Below are 18045 nucleotides of genomic sequence, written 5' to 3'. Positions count from 1 at the left end.
TCCCTAGCAAGACCTTCGGGGCATGTTCTAAGCAAATAGTTTGGTCTTTCTTCCCCTCCATGCACCCAGACACCCCACACCTATATAGATATATACTCTTCGATGTCTAATGAAATAAAGATGTGGAAACGGAGGCAATCCAGAGAAATTCACAGGTTTGCTCTTATTCCATAGTAATTTAGTAACAAAATGCAGAATAGAACTCAACAGTCCCTCTTTCTTGCTCTCTTGCTCTTTAGCACCAGATCATGCTCTTTTCCTAATTAACACTAATTTGCGCTACCATCCTCTGAAAGAGACTGTGCAGAAAAACAGTTAAATTGCTCTATTCTGTCCTTACATTCCACTTTTGAGCTGAATGGAGTAACATCTCCTTCCATTTCTCTATAGTTATCCTATCCACATGTCATCTATTGTGACTGGAAAAACATAGTCCTTTCCAGAGCTCTCGGCACCCAACCCTATCAGTTAAATTTACATTAATATTCAAACCAAAACATGAAGATATTCCCTGGGGTTTTCACAGAGCACTCTACAATGAAATAGATATCTAAAACTGAAAACTGACATAAATTCATTCAGAAGAACAATTAAATAGATGTATTGAAAATCAGAACACTAAAAATGAAGTGTTAGACCTTAATAACTTTTAACTGTGGAACTCAGATGGTAAAAGATATCAAGCTCTACCTAGCAGATGCTCCACAATCAATGCTTCCAGTTTTCTAACACTGTGAAAAGAACATAGATTTATTCTGCTAATATTAAACTCTATCTTACTTTTGAATTGTCTTTCATTTTAGCTTGTTGTTGGGCTGATAATCCTGAATTCTCACTGCTTCTGGGCAATTGTCTTGTAATCTAAAGTCTAAAATGACAGCCTTTATCAAGGTCTTTATGTATATTAATACATCAGGAGTTGTATGCTTCCCTGCACTGCACTGGGACACAGGGTTAGGGATTAAGTCCTCACCTCACATGCAACAATAGAAGATTTCTCCAAAGATGTGACCATGAGATAAGAGGTAAATTAGTCAACAGGTTGATCTACACAACATTTCCCCAAAGGGCAGTGGCCTACAAGCCCTTGGATATACCTAGCCTCTTAAGTGGGCTAAAACCATTTCCCGTAAACAGTAGCAGCCCCTTCATGATGACCCAATATACAACTTCTGAAGCCAAACTCTGATATGAGAACTCCAGTCAGAGCAGGCATATTGCACATGACACCTTGCAGTAACTTGCAAGGAGTACAGATCTGCACACTACCCAGCTTAGGTTCTCTTCTTACAGCTCCAGGAAGGGCTGATTTGATTTATCATAGTGGTGGCACTTATTTGAACGTAGCTTTCTCTACTGACAAGTTATAGGCTACTTCTTTAGGGCCCTGTCCAACCCCTTCGCTGTTGTCTAAGTCTGTGGGTGCAGAATGCTCATTTATGTCCTTGCATATCGTAAAGCTCAGTTACGTGGCAGTGTTTTTCTTCAGAGGAACAGAAAGAGGAAGGTTCCAGATGGACTGGTGTCATGGCAGAATTCATAGTTCATCTGTATTCATAGATGTTGGGGTCGGAAGGGACCTCAACAGATCATCAAGTCCGACCCCCTGCATAGGCAGGAAATTGCTGGGATCACATGACCCTAGCCAGATGCCTATCCAGCCTTCTCTTAAAGACCCCCAAAGTAGGAAAGAGCACCACCTCCCTTGGAAACCCATTCCAAATTTTGGCCACCCTTACTGTGAAGAAGTTTTTCCTGATATCTAACCTAAATCTGCTCTGTCAGTTTGTGACCATTGTTCCTTGCTACCCCAAGAGGTATCCTTGTGAACAGAGCATCTCTGATCCCTCGCTGCGTCCCCCTAATGAATTTGTAGGCGGCCACAAGATCACCTCTCAGCCTTCTCTTAAGGAGGCTGAAAAGGTGCAGGCCCCTCAGTCTTCATAGAGCTTGTCCTGTAAGCCCTTAACCATACGAGTGACCCTCCTCCGGACCCTCTCAAGTCTATCAACATCCCTCTTGAAGTATGGCGCTCAAAACTGGATGCAGTACTCCAACTGCAGTCTGACCAATGATTTTAATAACTCTATCCCATGCATACACAACTATGTGTAAGGATGTACACAAGCCACAACCATTACTATGTGTCATAGAGGCTGTGCCTGTTCTGTGTCTTGTCCTCTCTGGGGGATTCCATTCCTCCATCTCCTTTATTGGTCCACTATGCAAAGCCTGTTCGCTCAGCCTTTTTGCCAGGGATCAGGATTGGGCCCACCTTGGGAAAATCAGCTTCTCAGTAGTAATCAATGCTCTCTAAACCTAAAGCTGCTCATATGGAGTTAGCATACCAAGAGGCCACTCCTGTCTCCCAGGATAGCTGTTTCCATATTTAGCTCTAAATCCTCCTGTAGAACCAAGCTGACCCCTTGATCATGCTGCATTCCAGCACTGTATAACGTTGTGCGCTCCCATGCTGTACATGTAAAAGAACCCCTGGTAGCTCAGCACTTCCATTATATTGTTAACATACAAAAATCTAATTGCTACATAGATTTCTAGTAGCTCCAGTCCTAAATTTTCATTGTATTGCCATTGACATATTGTAAATTAAAAATAAAGCTTTACATTATATTTCTAGCTATAGACAAATAGGATTTCTGCATATTACCCAGAATAAGCATTCAAACCATAAGGTTGTTTTCTGCCTGGTTCACTGTCCTGTGCTACTGTACCTTCAGCCCTGTGTTTATTTCAGGCATGGTATTATGCTTGCCAGTTATCAAAGAGTTGAGCCTCTGTTACGCTCTAATTACTCACCAGTTTCTTTCAATAACAACAATTCCATGATTGAATGTAAAGAAAAAAACGCTGGCTGAAACTTCAGCTGTAATCTATTGTGTCACTTAAGTAGCTTGAAAATGGCCAAATAGATATTGCTCAAATTTTCCAGAGCAATTCACTTTCAGGCCAAGACCTGTATGTCAGTTATCAGCCTGAAACATTTCATAGCCATACTATAAATCTCTGAAGATGTTGGGCTCCAACATAAACTGTAGGAATATTTAAGTACAACAATGCTTGATGGCACAGCGGTAATGTAAGCAGGGGGTTCCAAGCCAGAGGCTTCATAATTTTGCTATAGTTGGGGCACGCTGACACCTCTGCAGTAGCTGCACAAAGTTGCTGAAAGGGCAGAATGGCAGCAAGTGAAAACAGAAACAGATGAAAGAAAAAAAACAAGTCCAGGGGAATCCGTTAGCAAGGACTCTGGGAGGTGAGAGGTTATTTTGAATGAAAAGTCTCTGAGTTTTTAATGGGTGGTATTTCTTTAGGGTTCACCAAAGGCAAGGATGAAGGTCCTTTGTTCTGCTATACAGTGAACGCATCACTTGAACTATATCTGCTCCCAGCTACTTCTGCTTCCAGTGATGATGTGGCACTTTCCTCTGCCAGGGCTGAAGCAAGGTTCAGTGCAGTTCTCAGCACTCATTTAATGGTGATTGGTTCAGCAACCTTTTAAAAAACATTAAGTGGAGCAGTGTCACAGAAAGTGTTTCAGTGTAACTGACTCTGTGCTAGGGCTTGTTTTGATCTTTTGCTGCATGGGCATGTCTGAGGGTCCATGTGCCTGCGCTGCTGGATGTCAGAAGCCCCGTCAGCCAGGATGGGATTCCTGAGGGCAACCTAGGGGAATGTACAGTGGAGCATAAGTAATATGGTTTAGGGTACCCACTGGTCTGATGACTACAGTGTATTTGCTTGCTGGTCTGGTATGTGAGCTAAACTTTCCACCTAACCAGCAGATGAGCTCATGTGGCGGGGTGGCACACAGGCAGATGTACTAGTCAGCTGCATCTTGTTAGCAATATGTGGAGATCCTGCTCTGCTGCTTTTGTGGTCAGAAGAGATTATTCTTGCCATCTTTTCCCTTCTTCTCTCTGTGCACTGTTAGAGGCCAGGGAAGGATTTAGCCCAACCCTAGAGCTCTGTTGACCATATAAACCAAGCAGCTCTCAGTTGGTGTGAATCATCTTAGTTATATTGACTTTCTGACAGTTCACAGAAGCAGAGGATCTGCCCTTTGATGTGTGAATAAACACTTCACCGATGCCCCAAAGTAGAAACTCAGTCAGATTTCTCTGTAAACATTAATGCTTCCTGCCCAACACTTTATATTTCCATTTGTCTTACCTTCTGCAAATTTCCCTTCTATTTTTTGAATAAAGGAATTAACTAGTGCTGTCTTCCATTGACAGTGCATTTCAATCCAAATGGATCCCAAAGTAATGTACATGCCACTTACCAATTTAATACCCAATTTAATGTGCCCTAAACACCCATGGAAGGCCTACAAACAACTTACAGAATATGGGCTGGTTGTGTTTAGGATGGCCCAGGAAATAGAAATGGTAAAATAACATAGGTAAGTGTTGCATAAATAGTCTGTAGAGAGGTTAATTTTACCCTAAAAGAACATATTATACATTAATTTTGTCTAAAACTATACCTTGAAACACCCAAGCTACAGAGAATCTCAAGTTGTCTCCTGTTCCTCCCACAGTCGAGCATATTGGATGATCTTACACCTAAATTTACCTCTGGCTATAGGGAACTCGATTAGCAAGGTAAAATCTGGGAGCTTATTGGAATGCCATCCAGGTGGAAGGCTGAGAGAAAATTATACTCAAACCCAGAGTTTACAAACCTAAAAGGCCTGGGCTTTGGGGAGATTTTACACCATGTGCAGAGCAGGCAAGATTATAACAGCCTGGAAAATAAATCAGATTCCAACCACAAAAATTGCTCTTGTCTTGAACACACATTTAAGAGAAAATAGCCAGAAATTCCCACTGAAAAGGATGCTATGACTGAAGAAAATGTTCTCTGAGCTCTGTCAAGTACACAGTGTAGAAGAGGCTGATACACAATTATTTTTCTAAATCACTCTGTTCTTTGCAGCATATTTCTCTGGTATTCCCAAGGCCCTGGTTGGTTGGCTGGCTGCCACTCTCTGCCCTAGCCAGGGTCATTGTGCTTTGACTGCTAAGGGGGAGAGAGACTTGAGATCTTGTTGCAAAACATTGATTTGAAGCAGGTGCAGCTTCGAGACAGTTTCTGTTATCTCATCCACCTCCCACATTCCTGTCTGGATTTCAAACTTTGATTTTTTTTTCTTTTCCCTCTTGTCAAGAAAATTTATAGAGCTTGTCCTTCATCTCCTTCCAGAGATATGGCAAAGGGAGGAAAAAACCCAAAGGGGTGCTGTATCTTATCAGGGTTTACTTCCCTGCACTTCAACTGTCTGCTGTAGCTGGGGTGTGATTTCCTCTCAGCCTCTCATAACTGTGGTAAAGAAATTTTCCATGATTTACTACCTGGTTGGTTCTTTGTTTTCTAATTCAAAGAAATGCCAACATTTTCCTCTTTAAAATTTACTATTTTTTCCAAACATGCAGCTTAATGACAGCTTTGCAATTGTTTACAAAATTTATCACTCATTATATAACACTATTCACAAACAGCACACAATGGGGCATACGGCCCTCTATGCTTTGTAGTGCTCTCTACACTAAAGGGCATTTTTATCCAAAACACTGGAGACAAAAGGTTCTGTAACTTCTTGTTCAGGCTCAGGAGCCCAAAATTACTGTATGGAGTCTCAAAGATTGAAGCAATGGACCTGTACTTCCTTTTGGAATATTTTAGGAGAAAGAACTCACCTACTAGATCCGCCCTACTAGACCGCGTAACAGTCCTAACATGTGTCCTAAAACCAGGGCCTCCTGCAACAGCTACATACCATAGAATTGATTAAATTGCCTACCAAAAAGAGGAGGCCCATAGGCACAGAAGGCAAACTTTCATGGAAGTTCACATGCAATTCTACATAGCACACTCCACAAAGAAATAAGAATAGCAACAACTCTTGCCACATTCAGGAAAAAATAAGAAACTCTTCACACCCATGTGCTCACATACACACTCTCCTAACTGTTCAATTGTACTCCTACAGGTAAAGAAAGGGAGCAGCTCATTTTTGTCGTTTGAAAGGTCAGTCCAGAGTTAGCTTTGTAAAGGGTGATCCAAATCAACAGGTCTGGGCTCTGAAGATCCCTAGGGGAGACCTAGGGCTTCACCTCCATAATCTCAGGATACAGACTGTGATGAAGGAAGATGCCTACCTGACAGCAGCCTTAATTACAGTGTATCACACAGTAGTCCAAATTTAATCTTGAACATGGCCTAAGATCGAGTCCCTTCTGTCAGGGTCACAGCTGTTCTTTAAGCAATAGCCTTCTACTGTAACATGCATAAACAGTCCTGGCAGAAGGAGCTTGAAGTAAAGGTGTAAGCCTCCTTACTTGGAGGAGTGAGCAGCCCTCTTCACTGGGCACTTGCTTGCTTTTCTCCTGGACCCATATCAGGCTCATCCCAGGGGCCAGTATCAACAGGAGTGGCAGAGCGTGACCCTCCTCCCAATCTATTCCACTCCAATAGCCTAGTGGCTACTAGGGTATCTCTTGGGAAGTGGGAGATGTGGGTTTGAGTTCCCTCAGAGTGAGGAGATCTAGAACCCAAGTCTCCTCTTTCCTAGGTGAGTGCCCTAACCACTAGATCATTGGATAAAAGGTAGGGCAGTGGCAGCACCTCCTCAGTTGTATTTTGCAGCAATCTGCATGCATGGTGTCAGCATCCATTACTGTGTGCTGTGTCCCCACCTAAGGAATTGAGGCCTTGGGACGAGATGTTTCCAGATGAATGAGTAAGGCAGACCATAAACTTCCTAAGTCACTTCTATGACTAGGCCACCGTGGGTAATCATGGTCAAACCCAGGGGTCAGCAACCCCCGGCACACATGCTGAGCATGGCACGCAAGACCATTTTGCTTGGCACACCACCGCCAACCTGGGCTCTAAGCAGTTGCTGCCAGCCCTGGAGCCCAGGCTACTCCCAGCACGCAGCTGGGAGGCTGCAAGCCCTGCTGCAAGCAGCCTGGGCTCCGTAGGCTGACTGTAGCTGGGAGGCTGCAAACAGCTGCTCCAGGCTCCGGCATGTCGGCACTCCGGCATCTTCCAAGGTAGACATTGTGGTTTTTTCGGCACTCCAGCCAAAAAAGGTTGCCTACCCCTGGTCAAACCTATCTCAGTGAAACAGCTTTTAATGTGTAGGGTTTCACCTGATTTGTGGTTTATACAAGTGATGTATTTGCTTTCTATAGTCACTGCACCTATAGTAGATGACTAATTGTTCTATGTTTAGTGATCTATAAAATGAAAGGAAATGTTCTGCCAGCTTAAGGCAGGATGGTCTCAGATTTCTTGCCAACACCCTGCTGTGGATAGAAGTGTCATAAAGGTTAGTGTCGGAGGCATGTGTAAAGTACATTGCTATGTTACAAAATGATCAGCATTATAAAATGATCCCCTGCTATCAGTCAAGGGCTTCTCAAAAGAGTACCCTTACATTCTTGCAACCAAAGAGCAAGCTTTGCCTCTGGAAAGTACTCATTTTCCTACCCTTAGCCTTCTTTTCTTTTTAATATTCACAGTTTAGGACTAATTATTAATTTCATTATGTCATTCTGCCCCCAAATGGAAAGATAGCGATGTCACTGTTTTCTGGTTCAGGACACAAAACCCCTAGAAAATGCTACCAATTACATGACTACATCTACAGTTGAGCTTTAGGTGCCATTCTACCTTGTCCTTCATGGTAAGAATACAGTCCAGGAGTCAGCTTGCTGTTTATTTCATGTCAAAAGTCAAGTTATTTTTTTGTCTTCTCCCAGTTAGACATACAGTCCTTACTCCTTGTTAGCAAAGACCAAATGCAAGAAGTCATGCTGACATCTATAAGAACTATTTTCCTAGCTGCAGCCCTGAAGCAGGAGCTGTACTGCTAACTGACCTTCTGGGTTGGGGCATCTCTCTCCTCTGCCAATACCCAATGTTGTCTTCGTACTTATCTTTGTCACTATGAGGTTTTCACACCTTATTACTAAAATGGGCATCACTTTTTTCTCCAGAAAACTCCAGGTATCTAAATATAAGCTTCACTGTCATGTGTATGATCCCAAACAACAGCCTACAGAAATGACACCCACTTGAGGCAGTGATTCAGAGAATATGCAGTCTGTCTGTGTGGAGAGTGTCACATCCTCCAACCCTATGGGTGACTATTTTTTTCCATTAGTCATAGAATCATAGAAAATTAGGGTTGGAAGGGACCTCAGGAGGTCATCTAGTCCAGGCCCCTAGTCAAAGCAGGACCATCCCCAACTAGATCATCCCAGCCAAAGCTTTGTCTAGCCGGGTCTTAAAAACCTTAAAGGATGGAGATTCCACCACCTCTCTGGGTAACCTGTGCCAGTGTTTTTCTACCCTCCTAGTGAGAAAATTCTTCCTAATGTCTAATCTAAACTTCCACATTACTTACTGCAACTTGAGACCATTGCTCCTTGTTCTGCTATCTGCCACCACTGAGAACAGTCTAGCTCCATCCTCTTTTGAACCCCCCTTCAGGTATTTGAAGGCTGCTATTAAATCCCCTCTCCGTCTCCTCTTCTCTAGACTAAATTTCCCTCAGCCTATCATGATAAGTCATGTGCCCCAGCCCCCAAAACATTTTGTTGCCCTCTGCTGGACTCTCTCCAATTTGTCCACATTTTTTCTGTAGCAGGAGGCCCAAAACTGAACACATTACTCCAGATGTGGCCTCACCAGGCTGAATAGAGGGGAATAATCACTTCCCTGGACCTACTGCCAACACACCTACCAATGCAGCCCAGTATGTCATTAGCCTTCCTGGCAACAAAGGTGCACTGTTGGCTCATATTCACCTTATTGTCCACTGTAACACCCAGGTCCTTTTCTGCAGAGCTGCTGCCCATCCAGTCAGCCCCCAACCAGTATTGGTGCATGGGATTGTTCCGTCCTAAGTGCAGGACTTTACACTTGTCCTTGCTGAACCTCATGAGATGCCTTTTGGCCCAATCCTCCAATTTTTCTAAGTCACTCTGAATCCTAGCCCTACCCTCCAGTGTATCTACTATGCCCCGCAGCTTGGTGTCATCTGCAAACTTGCTGAGGGTGCACTCTATGCCATCTTCCAGGTCACTGATGAAGACATTGAACGAAAGACACTGGCCCCAGGACCGACCCCTGGGGGACTCCACTTGATACCAGATGACAGTTGGACATCAAGCCATTGATTACTACTCTCTGAGCCCAATGCTCCAGCCAGCTTTTCTTACAGTCCATTCATCCAGCCTGTACTTCCTTAGCTTGTCTTTGAGAATGTTGTGGGAGACCGTATCAAAAGCCTTGCTACAGTCAAGGTATACCACATCCACCAGTCTCCCCACATCCACAGAGCATCCAAAACATCTGTACTAACAATGCAGCACACCCATAACTGTATTATAGCATATTTGTGTGATAAGACTTCCCTACAGCCTTCTCCAATACTAAAATATTCTTTGTGTCTGTGCTAAAGAGGATTACATCTATGTTCAGCACTTAGAGACTTAGAACATAGCCTCTACAATACTACCAGCATGTTTTCAGAAGGTGGAACTTTTACATCAGTAATACGCCCAGCCCTACCTCTAACATTAACCTCCAGGACAGTCCAGGCCCCATTATTCTCCAAAGACCAGGAATGTTACCTCCTTCCATGTTCCCTCTTCAGAGGGGATCACTGCTACACTGGTCCTAGCCCCTGGAGGCAAAACTTTGACTTTGTTTATAAGCATTCAGTTTGCTTCTCAGCCAGTTATGAGGAGGTCATTTTTAGGGGATGGAATTAGTGACATAAGGGGTGTGTGTACACAAGCTTTTAGGTGTGCCTAAACTTAATGCACAATAGCCTAATGCACATTAAGGTGATTTTGGCATGCATCTACACATGCACACTATAAAGCGCATCAACACGGGTGTGCAGACTGACTTGGGACTCAAGTTAGTCCAAAATCAATGGACACACCATGTGTTAATGCACATTAGCGTGTCTACATGTTCACTAATGTGACTCAGCTATTTGCACATAAATTTGACACCTGCTTTATGCAGAAATCAAATTTAGGCTCAAATATCCTAAAATTGCCATGTTTAAGGTCCATTAAGGACATGCACATGTAGATTCATGCCCTTAATGTGCCTTAAATTGGGCTAATGAGCATTAAATGTGCACCTGTAGACACGCCCAAGAGGCTGCAAACTGAATCAGTCCTCAAGATGCTTGAATTTAGTTGAAGTAAATCTTGCTGGCTGAAATACTATAAGAGTTGATAGGAAAATTCATATTCACACAATTCATATTCACACAATCCATGATATACGCATAGTTAATTTATGTAGTTTAATCCATTTTACCCACACCAAAGGGTTAAGATTAAACTGTATTTGAGTCAAAACAAGGCCAGCAATACCTGTCTTAGTACAGTAAAAAGAGAACTGAATTAGGCAATTACTTATGCCCTCAGATTAGCCAAAGCAATAAAGGTGCTGGAGCTTTACTTGACTTGCCAACACTGCGGACATACAGAGTTCAACCAAAGTATTCACTATCTCTTCCTCTCTCCTAAAGATTCATGCACATCTGGACACTGACACTTGGAGGTAGGGGAAAATATTTCATGTGATAAAAATCTGCACAGTTTAAATTGCACATAATAAAAAAGACTTCCACAGACAAAGACTAGAAGTACATCCAGTGTTCCTGTTTTTCCTCTTGTGCATATGGCTCTCCCTCTCTACTATACCAAGCATTTCCTCAGTCAATAAAATTTGGACTTGATTTCATGGTGTTTGGCACAATGGTTTTTAAGAGTTCAGAGAAGAATTAGAAAATTATGGCTGAGTTTAAGGGATTGTTCAATTATGCATGAAAACTGACCAAGGAAATGGACTGCAGAGTCACTCTACCCACCCAGGTTTCATTTTGCAAGTTTCATATTGTCTCAAAAGAAATTGTCATTAGTTGTGAAAATTATAAGGACAAGACACTAAGGCCCAAATACAACTCACCTTTAGGTGGGTAAGTAGCCACTTACACAACAGGTCTTGCTCTTGTGAAAAAACTGAGAAAGGATCTGTTCCAGGCACTTATTCTCCATGCACTTGGAAGGCATGTCAGCTCCATGTAAATGAGTGCTATGTAAATCCCTGAAACATTGGTCACAGAAAACCACAGCTAGTGATTTTCTGGAAAAGGTGGATGGCTCTCCTGCCTGCTAGCCCAATAGTTTAGTGGCTCAGAAACTTGCTTGTGGAGTGGGACACTTAGATTCTAGGCTGCCTCATTCAGAAGGAATTTGAAACTACATCTACTTTCCAGCAAAGTTTCTTAACCATTAGACCAGGGTCTGAGCAGGGCCAAGAACATCCTCTTTCCATCTCATCAAAGCTAACCTACTGGGCAGCCAAGAGGGGAAGCTTATGTGAAGCCAGAAGCCGAGCAGGCCAGATGGAGTGTGCACTCGAGGGGAGGGGGCTGTGTGCCCTCGACCCTGTCAAGTGGTATTTTTGCATTTAATTGTCATTGGATAAAACGAACAGACAGAAGTGGAATAACTTCTCTGCTTTGGGACAAAAGTTGTGGCCTTTACAAAATCAATTCCTTTTTAAACTTCAGATTAATATATTGAAGCTCTTTGGGGCAAGGACCATCTCTTTGTTCTGTGTTTCTGAAGTGCCTAGCACAGTGGGGTCTTGGTCTACGACCAGGAAATCTCTGTGGTTTCTGAATGGCATTTGATAACAGTGCTTAACCTCTGCTTTCCTCCCAACCCCCCAGGAGCACATTTACAAGCTGATGAAGAGTGACAGCTACGCACGTTTCCTCCGTTCTAATGCTTACCAGGACTTATTGCTGGCAAAGAAGAAGGTACCTGTTGGAAAGGACATGCTTGCTCCTCTTAGCACCTATTGATTCTCACCTGCTGCTTGCTGCTAGTGTGAAAATAAGAATATTGTTGCTTTTTCTTTTCTTTTCTTTTCTTTTTTTTTTTTTAATTTTTCTTTCTTTAAAACAAGAATGAGAACATTTGTTTTCTCTACCTAAAAAAGCCCATGGTACGGCATCCCCATACACGGCCTCGGCAGATGTGGGGAAAAGATAGACTGGCCAGCCAGTCAAAACACAGAACATGGAAAAGATGCTCATACCGCACCAGCGTCTTCCAGACTCAATGGAGGCATTTAAAATGGCTCTGTCATTTCGTCATGACAAAGATCATATCGTATATCAGAATTAGAGCCCATGAATCTGGTCATTTGCTATTCAGGGAAATAAGAATGGGGAGATGCTGCAAACCTCATAAATCTAACAATACGACCTTCCCTTTGGATGCCTTACCTGTAGACCTCCTTGTGGTGTCTGACCTCTATCTCCTTCCCTTTCCCCTGCTCTTTGCCCCTCTCCCCCCTCAGCCCCGCCCTGACCTTTGCTTCTCTTTTGAGGCCAGAAGTAACTGCAATCCAAGCAGTAAGTGAGCGATAGTCTTTACAAGAGAAAAGGGTTTCAGTCCTAAGGTGACAGCAACTTATTTTCTGCAAGGAATTCCCAACCCAAAAGAGTAGCTGGTTATATAGGATTAAGTCAGCTCTTACCCAGCCAGTTCTGTTCCATTTGGGGGAGTTGGGAGGTAAGATACTTATCTCTGTATTTGTGGCTGTGCTTAAATGCTTTTTCTGCCTCTTGGCTTACTCCAGGAGTGTGTACACATGTGTATGTACGCATGTGCACGTCCCATTTCTACTGTAAAGCTTTGACTTCCAAGACAATTATTGCAGCCTAAGCATGTGGTTTTCCATCATTTTGTTCTCTGTTTTTCCTCCCCGACATACTCTGTGTGCTGCCAAATGACAGAGCACTGGCATAACTTGGAGAAATCCCAGTGGTACTTTAGATCCTTGTTGCTACTGTGCATCCTTACAGTGTGTATGATGACATAATGAGTCAAACTTTACCCTCTGCTGTGCCTGGCCCTAGCATCAGTTGCATTGGAATGATGTAATTGGGAGCATAAACTGGCCTGGTGTCAAAACCAGCTGGTCTGAGACAAATATAGACTGGAAGAGGAAATGTGAAGTCCTATCTGACATTTGAAATTTAAGTTGCAGGTCAGAATTCAGAGGTTGGGTGAAAAGAAAGCAGTGCATTAAAACTTCTGAACTCCCTTTGATGATAGAGAAATTAAAACCATTTGCTGTCTTCTTATCCCTGTCAGTTTCCAGTTTGGCCTCCCTTACACAACATGAACACATAAGGATTCATGTGTTAATTTGAAGGAAAGTTCTCCCCCCAGCTGAGCCCATTCTAAACCAAAGATCTCTTTAGAATCATTGTTTGCTGTCAGATCAAGCGCTGGACCTGTCAGCATGACTTCCTCTTCCCCCACTCAGGCTGCCTGGGGAGCAGACTCTGTCATGCTAACAGTGCAGTGGAAGTCAGAATCGAGTTTCCTTTAGAAAGGGCCATGGGTATTCTGGTAAATTTAGCCAAGCACAAAAAAGACAGTGGTAGAAATTATGCAGACATGCAGTTCATCAGCTTAACACACAGCAAAATTATAATTACTTCAGAAGCTCTGAAACTCTTTGCAGCCAGTTTGTAATAAATGTTGTTATACCACTGAAAGCACAGAGATGCTGACTGAAAAAATATGAAGCTGTCATGCTGAGCTTCCTAATAAGATCCTTAGGAGTTCCAGTGCAGATCTGATCCGTTAGTGTATCTTGAGACAACCTGGAAAAAAGGGTGAGGGATGGGGAAGCGCAGTGGAATACCAGAGTCTTTGGGGGATTGAGAGTTTAAGTCCCTGATAGGTGGACCTCCAACGCTTCCTTTTATTCAAAGGACATTTCTCATTTTGAACCTAAATTACCTCCTTTTCACACCAGCATGGTGTCTCCTGATTTTTATTGTTGAAAATTAATTCTAGCAGAAGATTATAGGGTTGCTTTGTTTACACAAAACAAATGAATTGCATGGCATTTTAAGGTTCGGGTACGAACAATTTATGTGTCTCTTTTGTGTTGGGTCGTTGTTAGACATGGCATCTCTCACACAGTGCCTTAGCAAGTTGAGATGTACAGCGAAGTGGGAAGGGTGGACTTGTGGCCAAAGCACAAGAGAAGGAGTCATGATAGCTGGGTTCTTTCCTTGGCTTCCCCACTTGTTTTCTTATTTGACATTGGATAAATCTAATAACTTATCTCTGTTTTTTATTCTTCTCTTTGTAAAAGACTGACCTGCCTGGCAGACATGTTGCAAGACATAATTGATTAACATCTGTAAAAATATCTGGCATATTTCAAGTTCCTGAGCTGAAATCATAATAAGTGAAAAGTATTATCATTTTTCCACATCACATAATAACAGCACACATAAGAGTTCCTGGTATGTGGGCTAGGAGAGAGGTGAGCATGGACTTTTGTATGCTGGGAGCAAATTATCTTAGCTGGGTTATGAGAAGGAGTAAGAAGGGTAACATGTACACAGCACTCAGTGATTAGGGACCAAATATAGAGCACAAGTGCCTTATTCTTATTCATTCACTATGGATTTTTTCTCCTTTCCTCACAGTGTTGTTACTGTATTTATCACTGTATATTGGCCTGGGTGCTGCCAATTTCTGGTGCTTGGGGAGTGTGCGATGTTGAGCTCCAGCATGAGTGTAAGTAGAGGTCATATGTAGGTGTTAGACAGGTAAAGAGCTAGGTGTAATTCTCTGCAGTCCATGGTAATATTTCTTTTTTGCATGCCTTGGCCATGAAAGGATGTAGACAGAGCATTGGAGAAGTGGATTTTAGCCTGGTTCTCAGCATGAGGACAAGTCTCTGTATACTTCTCCATCTGGCCTCATACCTGCAGCGAGGCAGCTGTCACTGGGCTGCTCTCTGCAGGAGCATCATCAGTGCTGGACTGGATTCCACTGCGCTCCAGAGCTGACTCCTTGCTTTGAAATGTACATATACATGCCATGTGCCCCACCTGTGCTGTACGTAGTCAAACATCAGTCTGTTTGCATTACTGCTATAGATGTATTAATTCAGACTAAGGCTTACAGTTGGTTATTATTTATAACCATCATCCTTTCTCCTCATTAGCCAAAAAATGGCTATATGTTTGGATGACAATGAACCTTTTGTAAGGGATGGCTGCTACAGTTAGGTCTTGACAATCCCACTTGATTAGAAATTTTGGCTGGTTGAGTGGGGTTGAGTGTCCATTTACCAGCCCTGGTAAAAAGTGAAGCAGCTCAAATGCCACTGCATCTTCAACAGGATGGGTCACCACAAGAACTAAGATGTATAGGAAAGAGAAGAAAGGCCCAGACACTGCTAGTACCTTTTGGGGAGAGGAGGGAAGCATAGAGCAGAGTAACTGCAGTTGCTGCATTTTTTTTAGGTGTGAAATTAGAAGCTGAGCAGCTAGAACCATTGTCCCCAAAAGGAAAAAGCCAAGAGGCCCCTTGAGTTACTGTCCATATAAGAGCATAGATGTATGGTTACGATAAAATGGAAGTCTGGGTGTTGCACATGTAATCTATCTAACACAGGTAGTAGTGTTGCAAATAGCTGGGCTAGCCAGGCTCCATCCCTGAACAGTTCAGTTTTGTCCCTGGTTTAATGAATAAAGTGCTTCTTAAGCTTAAATAAATGACATGGTGAGTATAACTAAAGAACCTCAAATTATTGTTGTCTGCCTGATCGGGCTGATTGGCAGAGGAGAGGTAGGCAGGGGCTACACATCACAAATGGAATAGAGAAGTTACTTTTTTTATACCTGTAGTATACATTGAACACCCATAGAAACCAATCAGATTCTAATGATCCCATAAAAAAATAACTACTAGTCACCACAGAGATACCTGTGCAGGTGCACCCTAGTTCACTACTTTGGTACGTGTACCAGCTAATTGTTTGCTTGTTGCTGAGCCACCCTTCAAGCCTCCCTATCTTCCTGGGAGATGCGTCACTTACCATCTTCCAGATATGATTGGCAAAGCCCTTGAAACCCATGTTTATTATATTCTTGGCAGTCCAGCTGACCCTGGTGCTACGTTGCAAGGAGGGAGAGGGAAGTGGGGAACTCGGTTAGAAGCTGAGGCCTTGTTGAACCAAGGTTCTGCTGATGTTTTAGCAAGACAGTGTCAAGGCACAGGGCCTCTGGTCTGGCCTCTGGACAAGCAGTGGCAGCGAAGACATGACAGCACAGACTTCAAGGTGGGCTAGCAACTAGAATATAAACCCTCAGGGGACCCAGGTATGCACTCTGATTGCTAGCCCATGCTGAAGCCAGTGCCACTGTGCTTTTTCTGCTATTGTTACCCATGCTAGCCAGGTTGAAGCTAGCACAGGCATGCCTAGTTACACCTTCATTTTGAGTTATGCCTAGTTACACCTTCATTCTGAGTTAAAGACACACCCTTGGAGAGCATGACAAGGGCCCAGGTGGAAATGAGGAGACAAAGGGTGATCTGAGCCTGCAGGGGGGTAGCATCAGCAACATCAGATCTGGAGGAGCCTGGCATAACAGGGATCCATCGTGAGAAAGAACTGATGTTCCTATGTAGAAAAAATGTCTGGGTTGGGAGAGGTAGAGCAGTTATTTTTCATCCAAACTAGTACACACAGGGTCAGATTCTTCAAGGTCTTGTGCTAATGATGGCATAGGGGGTATAAAATGCCTATCTCTGAGTTGGTTGCTTGTCATAGTCGGTTATCTGTCACGTCCATTTTGCATGCTTACCTTACACTGGTATAAATGTCTGTCTCAGATGCAGAGAACATGGATCTTGGTCCTCAGGTGAGGAAAAGTTGGGGGAATGTTTCCGTCCCTGCTGACCATTATGCATAGTAAAATATTGTTACTTTTGAAATCATCAGGTTCTCCTAACAAAGACACAAAGGCCATACAAAGAATTTTAAAACGTTCCAATCTGAATGCCATGGGAGGGGGATGTTGTTGGACTTACAGCCCAGAATACTGAGTTGTTATGATTTTTGCTTATCCCTCTTCCAGCTACCAGCAACACTTGTATTGATTTCAGCTGTACTACACCTGGGACCTTGTACTCTCTTCCCAATATGTACAGTTAGGTCACATTAGCTCCCGAGGGAGGGCAGGTTCCACTGCAAGCAAGTTCTCTAAAAAAACAATCGCTCTCTCTTGCCTTTTCCAGTAAGCTAGCTTTAGCACACTTCAGTCCCTTTTTCAGCCCTTCAGAGGGAACATGGCTGATTCAACTCAATGCTAGGGTTTTTCTTCAGCGCTACAAGAATGCTGAGTGATTTCCTCACAACTATTTTTAGTAATCATTGCCAGTTGATTTTGTGAAGAGTCCTGCCCACACTGCTCTGTGCTAGCAAGCTCTGCTCAAAAGAACTGGAAATCTCCTGGACATATAAGTAAATAATTAACCAGTAAAAAAAAACACATGGATAGATGCCGTAAATAATTTGTGATGTAGTTCAGGCCATTTGGCACAGAGCTAAACTGTTTTACATTTTTTTTTCATAATTTTAAATGCTACCTACTGTTAGGTGGTAGAGTATGCTGGCATAACTACTGATGATGATGGTTCATTTTCCTTTTGAATGTTTGAGGACTGTTTGAATTATTGTACATGTTTGTTTCTCCCTGCATGTGCATTTTGCATTTACGGTGTTTGTACTAGTATTGTTACCATGCAGCAACACACACAACTAATGTGTCTGTAGCCTTCCAGCCCACTTCCTGTGCTTCAGCTGAAATGTGTTCCAAGACCTTTCACAGGTCTTACTCTTTTCACTATTTTTCAGTTATTTATTTTTAAACTTCCTTCCTCCTCTTTGCAAAGCAGGCTCAACACCTTCAATTTGAGCTGGTCTGAGGCAGACAAGCGGTTACCTCAGCAGCACACAGCTGGTCATAATGTTAATAGACTTTAGGTGCATGTACATGTGCATATTAATGCATATTGCGCTGGAGTTTATTGCTTCTGGGTGCACTGCTTACACATGCACCCAGGACTGTAGCACGTTGAGCTAGGTTGG

At 43.0% G+C, this 18045-nt stretch overlaps 1 protein-coding gene across 25 annotated transcripts in view; it reads left to right on the top strand.

The window, feature by feature from the left end:
* Nucleotides 1–18045, top strand: part of RGS6 (regulator of G protein signaling 6) — a 578846-nt gene that overhangs the window by 523177 nt on the left and 37624 nt on the right. For 24 of the 25 annotated variants that reach the window (XM_025212001.1, XM_025212004.1, XM_025212002.1 and 21 more), the window contains one exon: nucleotides 11798–11887. The exons of the other annotated variant lie outside the window; for it this stretch is intronic. In XM_025212001.1, coding sequence (XP_025067786.1) covers nucleotides 11798–11887 — 90 coding nt within the window. The remainder of the gene's footprint in view (nucleotides 1–11797; nucleotides 11888–18045) is intronic. 25 annotated transcript variants of the gene reach the window in all.

The sequence above is a fragment of the Alligator sinensis genome, unplaced genomic scaffold (genome assembly GCF_000455745.1).
Source record: "Alligator sinensis unplaced genomic scaffold, ASM45574v1 scaffold381_1, whole genome shotgun sequence".
Taxonomy (NCBI): Eukaryota; Metazoa; Chordata; order Crocodylia; family Alligatoridae; genus Alligator; species Alligator sinensis.
This window is presented reverse-complemented; position numbering and strand designations above follow the sequence as displayed.